The 18,570-nt window shown below is 42.8% G+C and overlaps 1 gene segment (V, D, J or C); it reads right to left on the bottom strand.

The window, feature by feature from the left end:
- Positions 1–1,164: 1,164 nt before the first annotated feature.
- Positions 1,165–15,968, bottom strand: LOC145363510 (Ig heavy chain C region-like). The segment is given in 6 exon segments: positions 1,165–1,873; positions 2,292–2,612; positions 11,170–11,487; positions 11,576–11,875; positions 14,008–14,319; positions 15,914–15,968. Coding segments are annotated over 6 exon segments (1,689 nt in total).
- Positions 15,969–18,570: the final 2,602 nt, after the last annotated feature.

The raw sequence follows: 18,570 nt of genomic DNA, 5'->3' as shown, positions 1-18,570 counted from the left end.
CCCTCACTTTGATTCACAGTGTGGACTTTCTACAGCAAACACTGCAATCACTTCCCACGGGGCCTCAGATGGCTGCTTCCAAACCCGAGATCTCTACCGCATAATCGACAACAGCAGCATAGGACTATCACCACTACCAAATCGCCCGAAATATCTGTATTGGACAGCAAATTTCCATTTCCTGCATTATTTCTGGATCAATATCCTGTAATGCCTTACAGCGAAGTGCGCACGCATACACCATATGTGTACGTCAATTTGCTCGCCACGATCATCTCAAGGGAAATTATGGATGAGAAACAGATTTTGACCTTTCTAGCAGCATTAACAAATCCAAAAGGAACACAATAAACTGTTGACAGAGCATACAGCCGTGGACATATTTGAAAACAGAAGTAAGACTTTTCAAGTCATGTTGCTATTGGACCTGGGAGCCATTAGAGGTGAAAAGGCACAGGGTGGTGGGTTAATAGCGATATGCAATGAATTCGGAAGTGGGTGAAAACTTTTGGATGGTTCTGGTTGGACTCGGTAACATGAGAATGAGTCTAAGTGAGTAGAAAGATTATAATTTTGATGCTCTCAAAATTAAACTCAAGATTTGTCAGTCTCTGTCACCTAATGCTGCATCAGATATGCAACGTCAAAAATGAGGAGCAGTGGAGCGTGTAGACAAAACGCAATGAGATACTGCTGGCTGGTATCTGCAAGCAAGTGCAATGGAAAAAGGTGTCTTTGAATTTTGTGCTCGAGAAGCAGCATCCGGTTATACAATATGAGGGGGTTAATGTTGTGGAAAGCGAAGGCATTTCACTGAAACAGGTTGCCTTTCTAGAACTGGATTAAACCAGACAACCAGTGTTGGTGAATGAATGTGGCTCTATAGGTTGAACAGATACTCCTTCACCTTCATTCATTCCACTCTATGGGTAAAGACTTCATGGTCAAGGAATAAATCACAAGATCACTTGACAGTAAAGTTGCCAAGACCGCTTATAAGTTAGTTTGATCAGGTGATAGAAGCCCTGAGCTTTTTTAACTGGGTAAATGCAAAGTTATTGCACATTTGGAACCTTACAGTATAGACATAATTTATCTTTTCCTGAAAATATAAATCATCCCCTCAAATATGTCACACACATAAACCAGGAATAGGCAAGTACGAAAGTTTTCATTTTGCATTTATTGCGTCTCGTCAGGCCGATACATATAGAAAAAGGGCACTAAAGCCTCCAAGAGATCTTCGACAAAATGACAAATTGTATCAAATACTATTATGCTCATTTGAGGATCTCAGATTCTAAACACAATTATCCTTCATTGAATGACATAGTTTTATGTGTTAGCAAAGTGACAAAGCAAGTATTTGCTGCTCTAAAGCGTGATTGTGCCTTCATATGATTGGGAGATTTGCTGGTTCCAATTACCAAAAAGAAATGAACCGAAAGTGGTGACACGTTTAGAGAAAAGAACAATTGAATCGTGGCGGGCTATACACAAGATTTCAAACTGTCAGTTAGGGCAAGCGAAACATTAACTAAAGTTGGTTTACCATAGGAGTTATTTATACTTCGGATTAAATTCCTTTCAAGGGACGGGTGTCCCACTAAACAGGAATAAGTTGTGCCAGTGTTCCACTCCGCCTCTGTGAGCCTCAATCTGCTGGCAATGAAGCTGGAACCATCTCCTTTCTCGCTCACTGCTTGACCGGGGAAACCCGAATCTAAAAGCGTGTCATTGGCCAACCAAGCGATATAAATTTCAGCAGGATAAAAGCCAGTGGCCATGCACATCAAAGTTGCCATCTTCTCTGAGTCAATTTCGGCCGCTGATGGTGGCAGAACGTACACTTTAGGACTATTCATCGCACCAACTATAAAAAGAGAAAAATGCATACATTTCGTAAACCAAATCTTTATATTCCCTCATTTTCTTCCATCCAGTTACCCCTCTTAGAAATATCAGACACTGCAAATGTGTAATGCTTCCTATCCCTCAGAGTTTTAAGGCATGTTTTCCTTGTTCATGAGCATCATTAATATTCATTAATTCGTTGTGGTTTGATGTTATTTTGAACAGATTAGAGAAATAACCTTTAAGGTACTGACACGTTTTGGGTTTGCAGCTCAGCGGATTCTCATATGGTAGTTATTATCCATGTGGTGACTGCTGGGTTCCAGGACTGTGTGAAGTGTATTATACGAGCATTTAATGATAGAATCAGATTTTTGTTTCCGTTTAACAACATTGATAATTGAACCAGTCCCTGAACGAGTTTTATCTACGCTTACCCTTTATTTTGCGAGTGGATCTCTTCTTCGGTGTTGGTAATTCACTTCCTTCTGCGAGGCAGACACATTCCACCCCAGTGTCCCACTCTGCTGCTGTGACTTTCAGTTTACTCATGATCGTTGTTTTACTTCCACTCCATTCAGGAGTTTGGGTCTCAACTCCTTCCGTTCTCATTGTCCCATCCACTTGCCAGGAGACACTGACGTTTTCTAACACAGTGTAACGGACTTCACAAACAATTGTTGCTGTCTTTTGGACCCAAATCTCCTCAAATGAAGGGTTCAATATATTTATGGAAATGTCTTCCTCGTAGCAATCAACTAGGAAGAATGTGAAGGGTTATTTTAATGTTTCATGTTGAAAGCACTGTTGGCAACAACTACTCCATGCTGACAAAAAACAAACGTGGAAAATACTTACTGCAATATGCTTTGAGATTATATTACCTTGTTGCAGCTGAGCTGATGAGTTTCTAGGTGCTCCTTGCCGCATTAATTTCCTCCTTATGGCTCATTTCAATCATTTCCCAATGAATACATATGTGCAATCAAATGTCCAAATAAAGTAAAAAAAAAGTTCCCTGCATTTCAGCTGAGACTATACCCCTAAAAACAACTTGCCCTTCATCCGATTTTGCAGATATGCCTCATCATTTGACACGAAAGTCACTCTCGCGTAGAATTTGGCAAAGTTAAAGAGGAAAACAAATGCCAGTTAAGTTCAGAGTGTTAAGCATTGCTGGGTTTTTCAAGCAAATCAAACATATTTGTTTTCAAATGTAGAGTGGCCACATATATATTATCATGATGATATGTCTGACCCTGAGGTTCACAATATTTATGTGTCTGAAAATGGGCAGGCCTTCTGTATTACATTCCATACCACTGGTTCATTGACACAGAGACAGCAATACGAACCAAAATGGGAAATAAGCCATTTAAATTTCGGTTAAAGACATATCTCTGGCCAGAGAATAAGAACATAGGTGTAGTTAGCACTGCTGCCTCACAGCGCCATGTAGACAGGTTCAATTCTGGCCTCAGATCACTGTCTCTCTTTAGTTGGCACATTCTTCCCGTGTCTGCGTGGGATACCTCCGGGTGCTCCGGGTTCCTCCCACAGTCAAAAGGTGCGTGGGTTGGTTTCATTGGCCATGGTAAATTGACCCTGTTGTCAGGTGATTAGCAGGGTAAATGTGTAGGGTTACGGGAATAGGGCATTAGTGGGTTGGTGGTTGGTGCAGACTCAATGGGCCGAATGGCATCCTTCTGTGCTATAGGGATTCCATGAGCAGGAGAAGGCCATTCGGTATTTCAATTCTCTGCTCCCATTCAAGATAACAAGGATCCTTGTTATGGACTACATCTCCCTGACCACAAACACAGGCCGCTTGATTGCCTGAGAGACCAACACTTAGACCTGGTAGACGACGAAACATCCACAGGCCTCTGCGCTCGGGAACTATAAAAGACTTAGAACCATTTGTCTAATTAAATATTCTTCAACTCACTTCAAACAGCCCTGTTACCTTAAATGGTGCGCCCACATTCTGGAGATCCCGACCAAGGAAAGGACTCTCTCAGAGTCGATGTAAATTTTTTTCAGGGTCGAGTATGGCGTTATAATTTGACATTCTACTAAACTATTCGTCTGAGCGCATAGAACATAGAACATAGAACATTACAGCGCGGAACAGGCCCTTCGGCCCACAATGTTGCGCCGACCAGTCTTATTTTTAAAAAAAAACATTGACCCACTAATCTAAACCAATCTCTTTTCGTCCATAAACCTATCCACCAATCTCTTAAACGCCTCCAAACTAGGCGCATTTACAACTGCAGCAGGCAGGGCATTCCAGTCCCTCACCACCCTCTGGGTAAAGAACCTGCCCCTGTCATCCGTCCTATAACTACCCCCCCTTAATTTAAAGCCATGCCCCCTCGTGCTAGAATTCTCCATCCGAGGAAACAGGCTATCACCATCCACCCTATCTAAACCTCTAATCATCTTATATGTTTCTATAAGATCCCCTCTTAGCCGCCTTCTTTCCAGTGAAAACAACCCCAAATCCCTCAGTCTCTCCTCATAGGACCTCCCCTGCATACCAGGCAACATCCTGATAAACCTCCTCTGCACCCTCTCCAAAGCCTCCACATCCTTCCTGTAATGTGGGGACCCGAACTGCACACAGTACTCCAAGTGCGGCCGCACCAGAGTTGTGTACAGTTGCAACATGACGCTGCGACTCCTAAATTCAATCCCCCTACCAATAAACGCCAAGACACCGTACGCCTTCTTAACAACCTTATCTACTTGATTCCCAACTTTCAGGGATCTATGTACACATACACCTAGATCCCTCTGCTCCTCCACTCTATTCAAAGTCCTCCCGTTAGCCCTATACTCAACACATCTGTTATTCCTACCGAAATGGATTACCTCACACTTCTCCGCATTAAACTCCATCCGCCACCTCGCGGCCCAGCTCTGCAACCTGTCCAGGTCACCCTGCAAACTTCGACACCCTTCCTCACAATCTACCACACCTCCGACTTTGGTGTCATCAGCAAACTTACTAATCCACCCAACTATACCCTCATCCAGATCATTAATAAAGATTACAAACAGCAGTGGCCCCAAAACAGATCCCTGAGGCACACCACTCGTAACCGAACTCCATGATGAATAATTACCATCAACCACCACCCTCTGTCTCCTATCTGCTAACCAATTCCTGATCCAAGTACCTAAATTACCACCAATCCCATACATCTGCATTTTCTGCAGAAGCATACCATGGTGAACCTTATCAAACGCCTTACTAAAATCCATATATACCACATCTACTGCCTTACCCCTATCCACCTCTTTGGTCACCTTCTCAAAGAACTCAATAAGGTTAGTAAGGCACGACCTTCCCGCTACAAAACCATGCTGACTATCTCTAATCAATTCATTACTCTCCATAGTCCAAACTTACTCAATCTCTCATCATTCATACACACTCTCTTTCTATGAAACCAGCTTGTGAACTTTCATGATAACATACACATTCTAAGATGTCCGTCCTGAAATGGGAAAAGTAAAACACAGCAAAAAAGGCGAAATGTTTACAAAGCCCGAGAATTGCAGTAAAATGTGGTTATATTCTCCAATCCAGTGCCATCGAAATAAAGGACGGCAGAAATTCACTGCGAGTTCACACTGGCAGTATTCCCTGATCCCTCCAGCAGCACAACAGTGCCCGCGGGTTTCCTAATGGCGTGGTGTAACGCCAAGGGGATTTCCCACTCACAGCAGTGAGATATGAGAATCCCACCACTGGCAAACAATGTGCCACCTCTCGCTGCCAGGACCACATGGTAGGAGGCCGGAAAATTGGGTTTTCCGTTCTAATTGCTTCCTCGATCTGAACGATAATTTTCTGAATTCGTGGTAATAGTGCACCTCAGTCAATAAAGAAACCCATATTAGCTTAATATGTGACTTAATAAAAAGCTTAATTTTCTCTAGTTCTTGCCAAAATTTATTTCTCCACATTTTCTCACATTACTCACCTTCACCCAATTGTTGTGCATGTCTGTGGTAGGTAAAATGTTAGAATCCGTCATCAAAGAGGAAATAGCGAGGCATCTTGAGGGGAATTGCTTGATAGAGCAGACGCAGCACGGTTTCGTTAAGGGGAACTCGTGTCATACGAATTTATTGGAGTTCTATGAGGATGTGTCTTGGGCGGTGGATAGAGGAGAGCCGGTGGATGTGGTCTTTCTTGATTTTCAGAAGGCGTTTGACAAGGTACCTGACAAGAGGTTATTGCAGAAGGTAAGGGGGCATGGAGTTGGGGGTAGGGTGTTAGCGTGGATCGAGGATTGGCTGTCAAATAGGAGGCAGAGAGTGTGGGTTAATGGGTGCTTTTCGGATTGGCAGTTGGCGACGAGTGGAGTGCCCCAGGGGTCCGTGCTGGGGCCTCAGCTATTTATCATTTATATAGATGATCTGGAGGAGGGAACCGAGTGCATGGTGTCGAAATTTGCTGATGACACCAAGATTGGTGGAACGGCAAATTGCGCGGAGGGTGTGGAGAGTCTGCAGAAGGATCTAGATAGGCTGGGCGAATGGGCCAGGAACTGGCAAATGGAATTTAATGTTGGCAAGTGCGAGGTGGTCCACTTTGGTAGGAATAATGGTAGGAAGGACTATTACTTACGTGGCGAAAAACTGCAGCAGGCGACGGTGCAGAGGGACCTCGGGGTCCTTGTGCATGAGTCGCAAAAACCCAGCCTGCAGGCGCAGCAGGTGGTCAGGAAGGCGAATGGGATGCTGGCCTTCATAGCGAGTGGGATTGAATATAAAAGTAAGGAGGTCTTGCTGCAGCTGTATAGGGCATTGGTGAGGCCGCAGCTGGAGTACTGTGTGCAGTTTTGGTCGCCGCACTTACGCAAGGATATTTTGGCCTTGGAGGGAGTGCAGAGGAGGTTTACTAGGCTGATGCCGGAGTTGAGGGGGTTGAGCTATGAGGAGAGGCTGAATAAACTAGGCTTGTACTCGTTAGAGTTTAGAAGAATGAGGGGAGATTTCATTGAGACATATAAGATGATGAATGGGATGGATAGGATCGAGGTGGAGAGACTCCTCCCGCTCAGAAAGGACAGTAGGACTACGGGGCACAGCCTCAAGATAAAGGGGAGGCGGTTTAGAACGGAGTTGAGGAGGAACTTCACTCAAAGGGTGGTGAATCTCTGGAATTCTCTGCCCGTTGAAGTGGTGGAGGCTGCCTCGCTAAATATTTTTAAGACGCGGGTTGATGGGTTTTTGATAAGCGAGAGGATTAAGGGTTATGGGGAGAGGGCGGGAAAGTGGAATTGAGCCACGACAGATCAGCCATGATCTTATTGAATGGCAGGGCAGACTCGAAGGGCTAGATGGCCTACTCCTGCTCCTATTTCTTATGTTCTTATGTTCCTATGTGCCTCATTGCAGTCCATGTGTGTTCTCAACACAGTTTACACTTCCACCTTGCTCTTTATTATATATTGAGATGTATCCCTCTCTGACTTGGATATATGGAGATTAAAACCCCTCCCCCACGCCCACCACAACAACTACATCCACAATAATTGTATTGCATTTGTTAGAAGCTGGTGTTTCATATTGCTTAATGGTATGTCCAAGAGTTTCACTCGATCGGAAACGAGTCCATAAAGAACTCCGTAACAAAAGCTTTGATTTCACGTTTGCGATTCTTAATTTCCATCAATTCAAATTCAACCTCCAAGTATTTACATCCTTTCTGCTCATTTACTCTTCTTGTCATTTCTGCCACTCCTGCAAACATTTTACCTTTGTGGATTGGTGTTTGCCTTACAATATTAATATCAATTGTTATCATCTTTCAACATGCTTCCATAAGTACATTTACATCTAAACCACAATTTTTAAATCACGGCACATTCTTCCCCTTTTCTGCCACCGAGAGACATGCAGCACCTCTCTGAAACTAATAAGAAAATCACATTCAAAATACGGTCCGAAGTGGTAATCTCCGAATTTACTAACGTGCTGACAGTGGAACGGATTTGCTGCCCAGAATTCGGCACCCTATTCAATTTAGTTCAAAGCTGTATTGAAGAAAGTTTGAACAGGATGTCCTTGATCAAGAGCGAAGTGTTTCTGTTTGAACAGCCCTGGATCTTGTTATATTTAACAATTTTTTCAACCTTCCCGGCACTCCTCACTGATTTTCACAAATGCATCGCTAACTCTGCCTGTTCCTGAAAACATTTTTGGAACAGCAACCTTTTTTGTTATATTGGTTTTCCTTAATTGGCATCAACATGAAACATTAGTAGGGGAAAAGCCATGAAAAGTTTGGAAGTTTGACTGAAATATAATGACCCTTCGAGTTAATTTGAAATAACAGAGCACCAACGTGATGCATTTTGCAACAAAATAGCAAACAATAAAATCCCCGTGCAGGAAACGGATTGGTTTCACCAACTGGAACCTTCAGGTAATCCTCCCAGTCATTCTACTGAGACGCATTTGTTTTCACTTGGAACTATGTGAGGAAGCGTGAAACCTTTAACAGTATCATTTAAACATTGTTTTCTGTTATTACATCTAACAGGAAAGGTCACTTTGCCTGTCTCTGCCAAATGCCCTTTTAAATCTGTGACTCCGCAAAAACAAGCACCCATGCCTAATTGCCTTTCAGAAGATAATAGTGAGTCCCTTTCCTGAAATGCTGCCATCAATGTGGTGTTTGTCCGTCCACAGTGCAGTTGTGTTGGGGTTTACATGATTTTGCCTGAGGGAAAATGAAGGAAAGGACCCATATATTTCCAGGTCAGGATGTATTGTGTATTGGAAATATACTGCCTCCTTCTCATTTCCCTGGGTCAAAATCCTGGATATCCCTCTCCAACACAACTGTGGGTTTACTTCAACCAGATGGACTGCAGTTGTTCAAGAAGGCTGCTCACCCCTATCTTCTCAAGGGTATTCAGCGATGAGAAATAAGTGTTCGCCGACCCAACGACGCCCACAGATTCTTCTTGAATAAGTGTGAGGTGATTCATTTTGGGAGGACAATCTAGACTGCGGATTACTGGATCAACGGCAGAGTTCTGAGGAATGTGGAGGAACAGAGAGATCTTGGGATTCATATCCAAAGGTTGCGACTCAAGTGGATAAAGCCATGAAGAAGGCTGATAGTGTGTTAACGTTCATTAACAGAGGGTTTGCGTTTTAGAGCCCTGAGGTGATGCTGCAACTGTACCGGACTTGGTGAGACGACGTTTGGAATATTGTGTGCAGTTCTGGTCACCTCACTGTAAGAAGGATGTGAAAGCATTGGAGAGAGTGCAGAGGAGATTTAACAGAGGAGATACTGCCTGGTTTTGAGGGGATGTCTTATGAGGAAAGGCTGAGCGAGCTGGGGCTTTTCTCTTTAGAGTGGAGAAGGATGAGAGGCGACTTAATAGAGGTTTATAAGATATTGAGGGGAATAGGTAGAGTGGACGTGCAGAGGCTATTTCCTCAAGTGGATGTAGCTGTTACCAGGGGGCATAACTATGAGATGGGAGTTATAGGACGGATGTCCGAGGTGTATTCTTTACTCAGAGAGTGGTTGGAGTGTGGAGTGGACTGCCTGCTGTGATAGTGGGGTCGGACACTTTAGGAACTTTCAAGTGGTTATTGGATGGGCACATAGAACACACCAGAATTACAGGGAGTGGGATAGCTTGTTCTTGGGTTGGGACACAGCTCAGCACAACATCGAGGGCCGAAGTGCCTGTACGGTGCTGTACTGTTCTATGTTCTATGTTCCATCAGTTTGAAGTCAGGATATTAACAGCCGAATTTAACACAAATGCAACACAGCCACGTGAAGACTTTACTGCATCACAAGTGGAAACATGCCGGCTCCAAAATGGCCCTTTTTGTCGTAGGATGATGAAAGAATGGGTCCCTCTATATTTCCTGGATTTGATGAGACTACTGTAACTTTCAACAGCCACTGTTTTAATGTGGATAACCTGGTGAAGCACAACAGCCGAACTTGGGAGCTATTACATTGCATAAGACGGAATTACAACCTAATGATGCTTCCCAAATTGATGTGCTCCACTTTACGAGCTTGGCAAGAATCAGTCACCTTTTTCTTCGTGTAATTGTAATACTTGTTATTGCAAGAGTGCGTGTAGGTGCCTCAGTTACTGTAGCCAAAGGACTTTCCTCAAGTGTCAACATATGCAGCAAAGACCAGTAATCACTGTACAATGAGAGCATCACATCATTTGATTGGAACTCGTACACTCGTATACTCGTATTCAGCGATACTGAATAAAGAATTGAACTATTATTTACTGCTAATGTATAAATAAATGGTGGCTAGAGACGGGATGGAGAACTGACAAGATCAATTAAATTATCAAATGCCAGAGCATAACCTGATATTCTGGGAAGTTTTATATTTCCCGGTGCTATTGTAGAGATGCCTGTGCAATTATTGCGCAGAGAATGTTTGTGTTCTGAAAAAAAATCCAATCATAAATTATAAATAAATCACGAGAGGTGACTTCTTTGATCAAAAGCACTGGGCACTTGATTAGTTTTAGGGCATGAAAACTGTATTTGATTAGACCCTGTGATATCTCTCCCACTTGTTACTGTACTTTTAAGACTAGAAATGTGCGCATTTCTTTCCATTATTTGGTTGAATGCCTTGTTTCTGACTTTCAGTTGGCTGACTCGGAGCACACAGTATTGTGCTGCGTTAAAATAGTAAGTTCAGTATGGAAGAGAGAGGTGGTAACGTCTCCTCCTTCATCGTGCGGTGCCTTCATTGTCTTAATGCACTGCTCGGCACTGTGTCAAAGCATGTTCTCATCAGCAGACAACTGCACAATTAACCAACAGGCGTTTTCATCATCATAGAGTCATCATCATCATCGTAAAAACCCTACAGTGCAGAAAGAGGCCATTTGGCCCATGGAGTCTGCAACAACCACAATCCCACCCAGGCCCTACCCCCATATCCCTACATATTTTACCCGGTAATCCTTCTAACCTACGCATCTCAGGACACTAAGGGGCAATTTTAGCATGGCCAATAAACCTAACACGCACATTTTTGGACATCCTTTATCTGTTCATTTCACTGGATTCTCAGGTAGCTTGCTTGGGTCTACCAATTGAGTGTCGACTATCATCTCCTTTCCGAGGAGAAGACAAATTAATTGGTGTCCAAAAATTTTGGATTTGCTGGACCCTACTTGAATCTGCTCGTTAGTGTATTCTCTTTTGGATATTGTGGCCGGCTTAAGTGAAAAGTCTTATTTTTGAAACAAAAACATTCCAACAAACTGTGCTTACCTTTCGGGCTGTTGATTGTCTTCTTTCCGGTGAATTTTGTAGCTGGATGTGAAACGGTACAGGTGTATCTTGCTCCTGTCTTCCATTCCCCTGCCGGTAAAATGAGGAGGCTGCTTGTGCTGAAGGTCTGGTCCTGTTCCAGAGCAGTGGGGAAGCGAGTGATGTTCGAGCTCAAAACAGCTCCGTTCTTCTCCCAGGAAATGGCTATTTTGTCCGGGTAGAATCCTCTTATCAAACAAGTGAGAGTCGCGACGCTGGAACTTTGAAGCTCCTCTGCTGATGGAGGCAGAAGTTGGAGATTGGGCTTCGATGGCTCGACTGCAACAGAAAAGCAACCAATGATTTCCATCCCTCCATTGTCATTCAGAAAAGAACTATTGTGTTTGCTCATCGTGCTATAACTCACCTTTTAACTTTTGTGTTCGTTTTGAGACTGGAGTCGATGATTCGCTCTGTTGTGCTGAACAGGTGTATTCAGCCCCACGATCCCACTCCTCCACACTGCTGGTCAAGCGGCTGATGGTCAGATACTGGTTTCTTTGTTGAGGTCCTTCAGTTTGAACACCTTCAGTCCTTTTCTTACCATCCACTGTCCAAGAGATCCCAACCACACTGGGATCTGTGGATACCGCTTCACAAATGAGTGTGACAGTTTTCTTTATCCAAATTTCTTCAAGTGAGGGGTCTCTGAGAAATACTGTGATTTCTGTCAATGGAAAATAACATAAATCCTGAATCAATGGCAGGCTTTAGTGGTCATGGTTTCGTTTATAACGAGAATTTTAATGTCAATGAGAACCGTTGGACTGGCAATTGTTGTCTTTACTGGGTTTTCTTAAATGTGAATTATAATTCTGCTGTTTGGCAAGATGCTGGTATGAAACACAATTCTGAACGGTGAATTTAGACTGTGCAACTGGTTGAAGAGTACTGGCATATACAGTAAGGTATAAATAAAGTGCCATGTGCAGCAAGATTCAGAAACACAGATTGAGAAAGAAACAATAAAGCAGGGAGCAGCAGAAAGCGAGATGGAGAGGGAGGAAGCTGCAGGAGGAGGGAGTCAGAGAAATACGTGGAGAAGATATGAGATTGGAAGTTCAGCTCTTGGATGCCGAGTTCTCAAACGGTTTGTTTCCGCTTGAGACAATGTGCGAGAAATCAAGTGGTGGAGAGAGATGCACAGAGAGGAAAGAAAACGAGTTTCTGCGTGTGTGTGTGTGTGTGTGTGTGTGTGCGTCTGTGTGTGTGTGTGTGTGTGTGTGTGTGTGTGTGTATGTGAGTGTGCGCACGTGTGTGTGAGAGAGACAGAGAGGGAGGGGGTCAGAATCGGAAAAAATAGCTACAGCAAGAAATGAAGATCTATGTCTCTGTTCTATTCCACCTAGACTGATTTGGTGAGATGTCGCTATATTTTCGCAATGCTGTAAATACATTATACTCAATACATTATTTACCCAAAGTATAACATTCATGAGAAGGTGTCTGAAAATTGTCTTTTGCAACATTTTCCCAACTGTAAACAACATCAGGTACTTCAGCCAATGTAGTTGAAAAAGAGAAAGATAGACAGCAAAATGAGGACGTTCAGCCTTTCAAAACTTCACGATTTCTTCTGAAAAGCATTATTAAGCAGCTTGGCCATTCCAGCTGAATGAATTCCAACCAATTTTACTGTCGTGTTTGACTGCAACTTTTACTCTAACTGATCACACTCACAGGATGTTCAATGGGCAGATAAGTGGCAGATAGAATGTAAGAATGAATCGTGTGACGTGATACACGTTGAATGGAGTCATTTGACAAATAAGTATTGGTTGAACTCGGAAATTATGTCGAAAATGAAACCTTGACGTAGATGTCCATAAAAACCTGAAGACCGAAGGGCATGATAGCAAGGTGGCGAAAAAAGTATTTGGACATTTGTCTTTCTCCATCGAGGTATAGATTACAAAATCAGGGAAATCATGTTATTGTTGTATCGAACTTTGGTGAGGCCATAGCTCGCGCATTGCGCGCAGTTCTGGTGGCCAGATTGTCGGAAGAATGTGATTGAACTTGTGGGGTGTTTGGGGGCGGCGGGGCGGGGTGGTGCAGAGAAGATTCACTGGGATGCTGCCTGGCTTGCAGCATTTGGATAGGCTTAGTTTGATTTCTTTGGAGCAGAGAGAAATGAGGGCTGTCCTGATCGAGGCATACAAGATTATGAGGGGCATGGGCAGAGTGGACAAGGAAAGTTGTGCCCTTTGTTAAAAGATCAGTGAGGAGGGGTTAGAAATTCAAGCTGAAGGGTTGGCATTTTAGGTGATTTACTCCCAGACTGTGATGACGGTCTGGCCTGCACTTCCTAAGAGGATGTTAGAGGTAGTTTGCCTCATGTTCTTTTAAAACATGTCGACATGTGCTCTTGTCACGTCATCACATTCAAGGCTATGGGGACCACTACTGGTGAATGGGATTAAGCGGGAGTTCATGCTTCTTTGGTGTCCTTGCAGATTCCAGAGGCCGAAGGGCCTATTCTGCAATGTATGTGCTATGAATATATGATTCGATTAGTCTGCTCCAGGATCTCCAGCAACAAAGTATATGAAATTCTGTGAATCTGACATTGAAAAAAAAAACAGAAATAGTGAAGATGAGTCAAACGGATTCCAAAGTCCTTCTGCTTCTTTCGCCAAAAATACTGCTGAGTTTTCATAAAATTTTCCGTATTTTCTTTCCAGGATTTTTAATATTTATTGAATAATTTATGTGCCAGTTTCCCAATGAATTGAGTCCTGAAAAAAAAATAGGATTGTATGACATCTGGAAGTTTGTGGGTTGGTTTCATTTCCTCACCTGATGTTGATCTAATGTCTTTCCGTTTGTTGCTGTTGGTAGCAGAATGGGTCACTTGGCAGCTGTACGTGGAACCGCTGTTCCATTCCTGAAGCGGCAACTTAAGGATGCTGCTGGATTGGAATTTTCCATCTGCTGTTGCACATGGGGACGTAGTGGTGAAACCAGACTGTAGGGCGTTTCCATTCTTCTCCCAGCTCACTCCAATGCTTTCTGGTTTGTATTCACTGATGAAACAAATCAGCTGCACAAACCCCTTTGCTCTCGACTCATCAGTTTCAGAGAAGAGACTGATGGCTGGGGGAGTTGGTCCTAAAATTACAAAACAGGTCTTAGTCTTTTATATGACTAAAATTAAGTCGTTTTCCACGTGGTTAGCTAAACTTTATTCCTGAACCAACATCGAAATCGAAATGAAATAATACTAGCAGAATCAAATTGCCGTATGTGGGAGCACATTCACGGCATCATCTATCTGAATGAATCAGTGCCTATATTCGAACGTTATTTCATGGTAAGTGTATCATTTGTAGCGTTTTGAGGATGTGAAGAGCGGGTTAAACTTTAATTTTTTTCACGGTTTACCGACTTAATCCGTTGCCGTGTATTACTTTCCATTTATATCATTAGCCTAACAAACTTGACAATACTTGAATTGTTTTCAAAAATATAGGCCAGATATTTCAGAGTAAGATGACATGATTGACTCTCAGCACTGAGTTGAGAGACTTGATATAGCTGACATACCGCAGATTGTATTCCCCTGACTCGTTCCTATTCATCATTACAGTTGCCTGGAATTTCCTGCCATTGCATTATTGTGGGACAGAACTGAGGCGCATCTTACAGGGCGTAAATTAATGCTCTCATCAGGAAATTGCGTTTTGCCTCAACAGCTTAAGAAAAACTCTGCGCTGCAGATACTCGTCGACCTACATTTTGAGACCACTAATTGAGTTCACAGAAATCTCCAAGCTGTTTCATGTCTTTTATATATTTATGGTCAATACTCGCAGCTACAGATTCAACTCAGAATTCGTTTAGCAGCGCATTGGCAACCTGAATTTGAGATTTATTTTAAGACTTATCTCAATTTTCTCTGGCAAATTGCAACGGGGCATTGAGCGTTTCACAAGGTGTTGGATAAGATGTTCAATTTTATTTTAAAAAAAATAGCCGTAACAGGTATGAAACTCCCTCGAAAGTTACTGTGTACATTTATCTACTGATGAATAGCTGTGAGGGAACAGTTAGGGAGCTGGTTCCCGTACTGTAAAGCTATGTTTTGATAATGTCTTGATAAATACTGACAATCTGGTTAGTAATAGAGTCAACATCAGGACAGTCAGCTCCACATCTACCGCCAGCCATCAATTATGAGCAGAATATTCGGGTATGGACATTGTGTTAACGGAATTGAGATGATAATGAACATTTAAATTTGCTCCTCATTACTTAAATTGATGACCAAATGATTGTGAATTCAATGTGTCAAGCATTTCATTCTTTTTGACTTGGTGCAAAATGGTTGCCTAAAATTATGTGTATATTGAATTCATTTTTTCCTCATTTTTTTTGTCTCTAATATCAATGCGCGCCTCGGTGACATCATCTGACACCGAAACAAGACTACGCGCCTGTGCACTGTTGGATACTGACAACCTACACCGCCACAAGTAGCAATTGCTTAGATGTCACTGAATTAACCAATTGTTAGTCCAACACCCAACACTGCAATGCAACGGTTATCTTGAAATTGACTTTTGGAATGCAAAGGTCATCAGATCCCACTATAGAACCCACTTTCCGTCAGAGGCCGACTAGACTGATGATAACAACGGAATATTGTTTTGACCACAAGAAAAGATTCTGACCAAGTGTTCATTTCATTTCGCAAGACCCTTACGTTTCACAACAGATGCAGCGTCCAGCTTCGCCTCCACAAGTGCTGCTGAAATCATCATTCCTTAATTTCCTTTCTCTATCCAAATCCATTCTAAATCATCACTCTTCATTCTCCCTTCCGTGAATTTAAAGCCACCAAAGCCACTGTTGACCGATTTTTAACCATGCTAAGTATCTTTGTCATGATGTGGAGATGCTGGCGTTGGTCTGGGGTAAACACAGTAAGAAGTCTCACAACACCAGTCCAACAGGTTGACTTGGTCGCAAAGGCCATCTGCTTTTGCAGCTCTGCCCCTTCGTCAGGGAAGTGGAAGTTCTGTTCACAAACGGGGCATGTAAAAGCATAAGCTCAATTTACAAAATATTGTTTGGAATGACGACTTTACAGGTAATCAGGTCTTAAAGGTACAGACAATGTCAATCGAGAGAGGGTTAAGTACAGGTTAAAGAGGTGTGAATTGTCTCCAGCCGGGGCAGTTAGTGAGATTTTGCAAGCCCAGGCAATTCATGGGGGTACGTTGTCTCACTGATACGCTGCGAGGCATGGTACATTGGGGAGACCATGCAGATGCTACGACAACGGATGAATGAACATCACTCGACAATCACCTAGCAAGAGTGTTCTCTTCTTGTTGGGGAACACTTCAGCGGTCAGGGGCATTCGGCCTCTGATCTTCGGGTAAGCGTTCTCCAAGGTGGTCTTCACGACACACGACAGTGCACAGTCACTGAGCAGAAACTGATAGCCAAGTTCTGCACACATGAGGACGGCCTCAAGCGGGATCTTGGGTATATGTCACACTATCCGTAACCCCGATGAATTGCCTGGGCTTGCAAAATCCCACTAACTGTCCTGGCTGGAGACAATACACATCTCTTTAACCTGTGCTTAACCCTCTCTCCACTCATATTGTCTGTACCTTTAAGACTTGTAGAGGCTCACATTCCAATCATTATTTTGTAAATTGAGTGTGTGTCTTTAAATGCCCTGTTTGTGAACAGAACTCCCACTTACCTGACGAAGAGGCAGTATTCCGAAAGCTAGTGGCTTTTGCTACCAAATAAATCTGTTGGACTTTAATCTGGTGTTGTGAGACTTCTTAAACTATCTTTGCCCCATGATACTTTATGCTCGATTACCTACACCGTGCCCAGGTCAATCAACACACTTATCTTAAAATTCTCTGCAAATCTTTCCATAACATCCTCCTCCTAGATCACAGAACATAACTGGATGTTCCACAAAGTACAAAGCACCTGTGCATGATTATTTGTGTCCGATTTTAATTGCTCCAACATTGGTCGCCTTCCAATTAGCGGCCACTCCTCATGTTCTGTAATTCTTTGCCAAAGCATCACCGCCCTTCCAGCTAACCTCTATCCTTTATGATATTCATTAAATAAAACACAATAAAGTAAAATATAAACAAACAAGTCTCCCCCTCTAATTAAAGTTTTTCCAATTGGCAATAACATCATCTTCAGTGTCTTTTGTTCGACTTCAGTGTTTGACGATCCCATGAACTCCTTTGGGGTTGCATTTTTACGCTAGAACTACGATGCGAGTTCACGTTGTCACTGTTCTTAACACTGCCGACATCTTTAATAATAATTAAGCAAGTTGCTTTCTGAAAGAAGGATTCCTACATTAATACGAGAGTGGAATAATGTGTGTGTATGGAAGATGTTATGAAACAGCGATGCTTTAAGTGTTAAGTAAGTGACTGATAGAATAATCACAATGCCAACACAGAAGAATGAAGATTAAAATTATTCTGATGGCATCACTGCTTCTTGCAGCGCATTCATTACTCACACAAACTTCTGCTTAATCTATTTGTCTTCACAAAATGATTTTACAATAGTGCCTTTTCTTTACCGACCAATACAAATATTGTTTCTGTCCAATTAGGTAATGAAAACACTTCTTGATTATTAAAAATGTAAAATTTTATCCTGATTAACTGAAATCAAAGCTAATTTGTCAAAGAGCTGAATTCACTCTCTACCCTGGCCATTGCTTGAGGCGTAGACTGTCTGCAACATTGAACTTGCACATTAGATTTTCCTATAAGACCATAAGACATAGGAACAGAATTAGGCCATTCGGCGCATTGAGTCTGCTCCACCATTCAAACATGGCTGATGTTTTTCTCATCCTCATTTTCCTGCCTTTTCCCCATAACCTCTGATCCCCTTATTAATCAAGAACATATCTATCTCTGTCTTAAAGACACTCAATGACTTGGCCTCTACAGCCTTCTGTGGCAGAGTTCCACCGATTCACCACTCTCTGGCTGAAGAAATTCCTCCTCACCTCGGTTTTTAAAGATCGTTCCTTTCGTCTGAGATTGTGCCATCTGGTTCTAGTTTTTCCTATTGTGGAAACATCCACTCCACACCCACTCTATCCAGACCTCGCAGTAAATTCTAAGGTGTAATAGCATCCCCTCCACCCCAACCGCCAACTCATTCTTCTAAACTCCAACGGGTACAGACCCAGAGTCCTCAACCGTTCCTCATACGACAAACTCTTCATTCCAGGAATCATCCTTGTGAACCTCCTCTGGACCCGTTCCAAGGCCAGCACATCCTTCCTTAGATACGGAGCTCAAAACTGCTCACAATGCTCCAAGTGGGGCCTGCCCAGAGCTGTGG

The sequence above is a fragment of the Carcharhinus amblyrhynchos genome, unplaced genomic scaffold, assembly GCF_965287045.1.
Source record: "Carcharhinus amblyrhynchos unplaced genomic scaffold, sCarAmb.v2.hapA scaffold_39, whole genome shotgun sequence".
In the NCBI taxonomy this organism is placed as follows: domain Eukaryota; kingdom Metazoa; phylum Chordata; class Chondrichthyes; order Carcharhiniformes; family Carcharhinidae; genus Carcharhinus; species Carcharhinus amblyrhynchos.
This window is presented reverse-complemented; position numbering and strand designations above follow the sequence as displayed.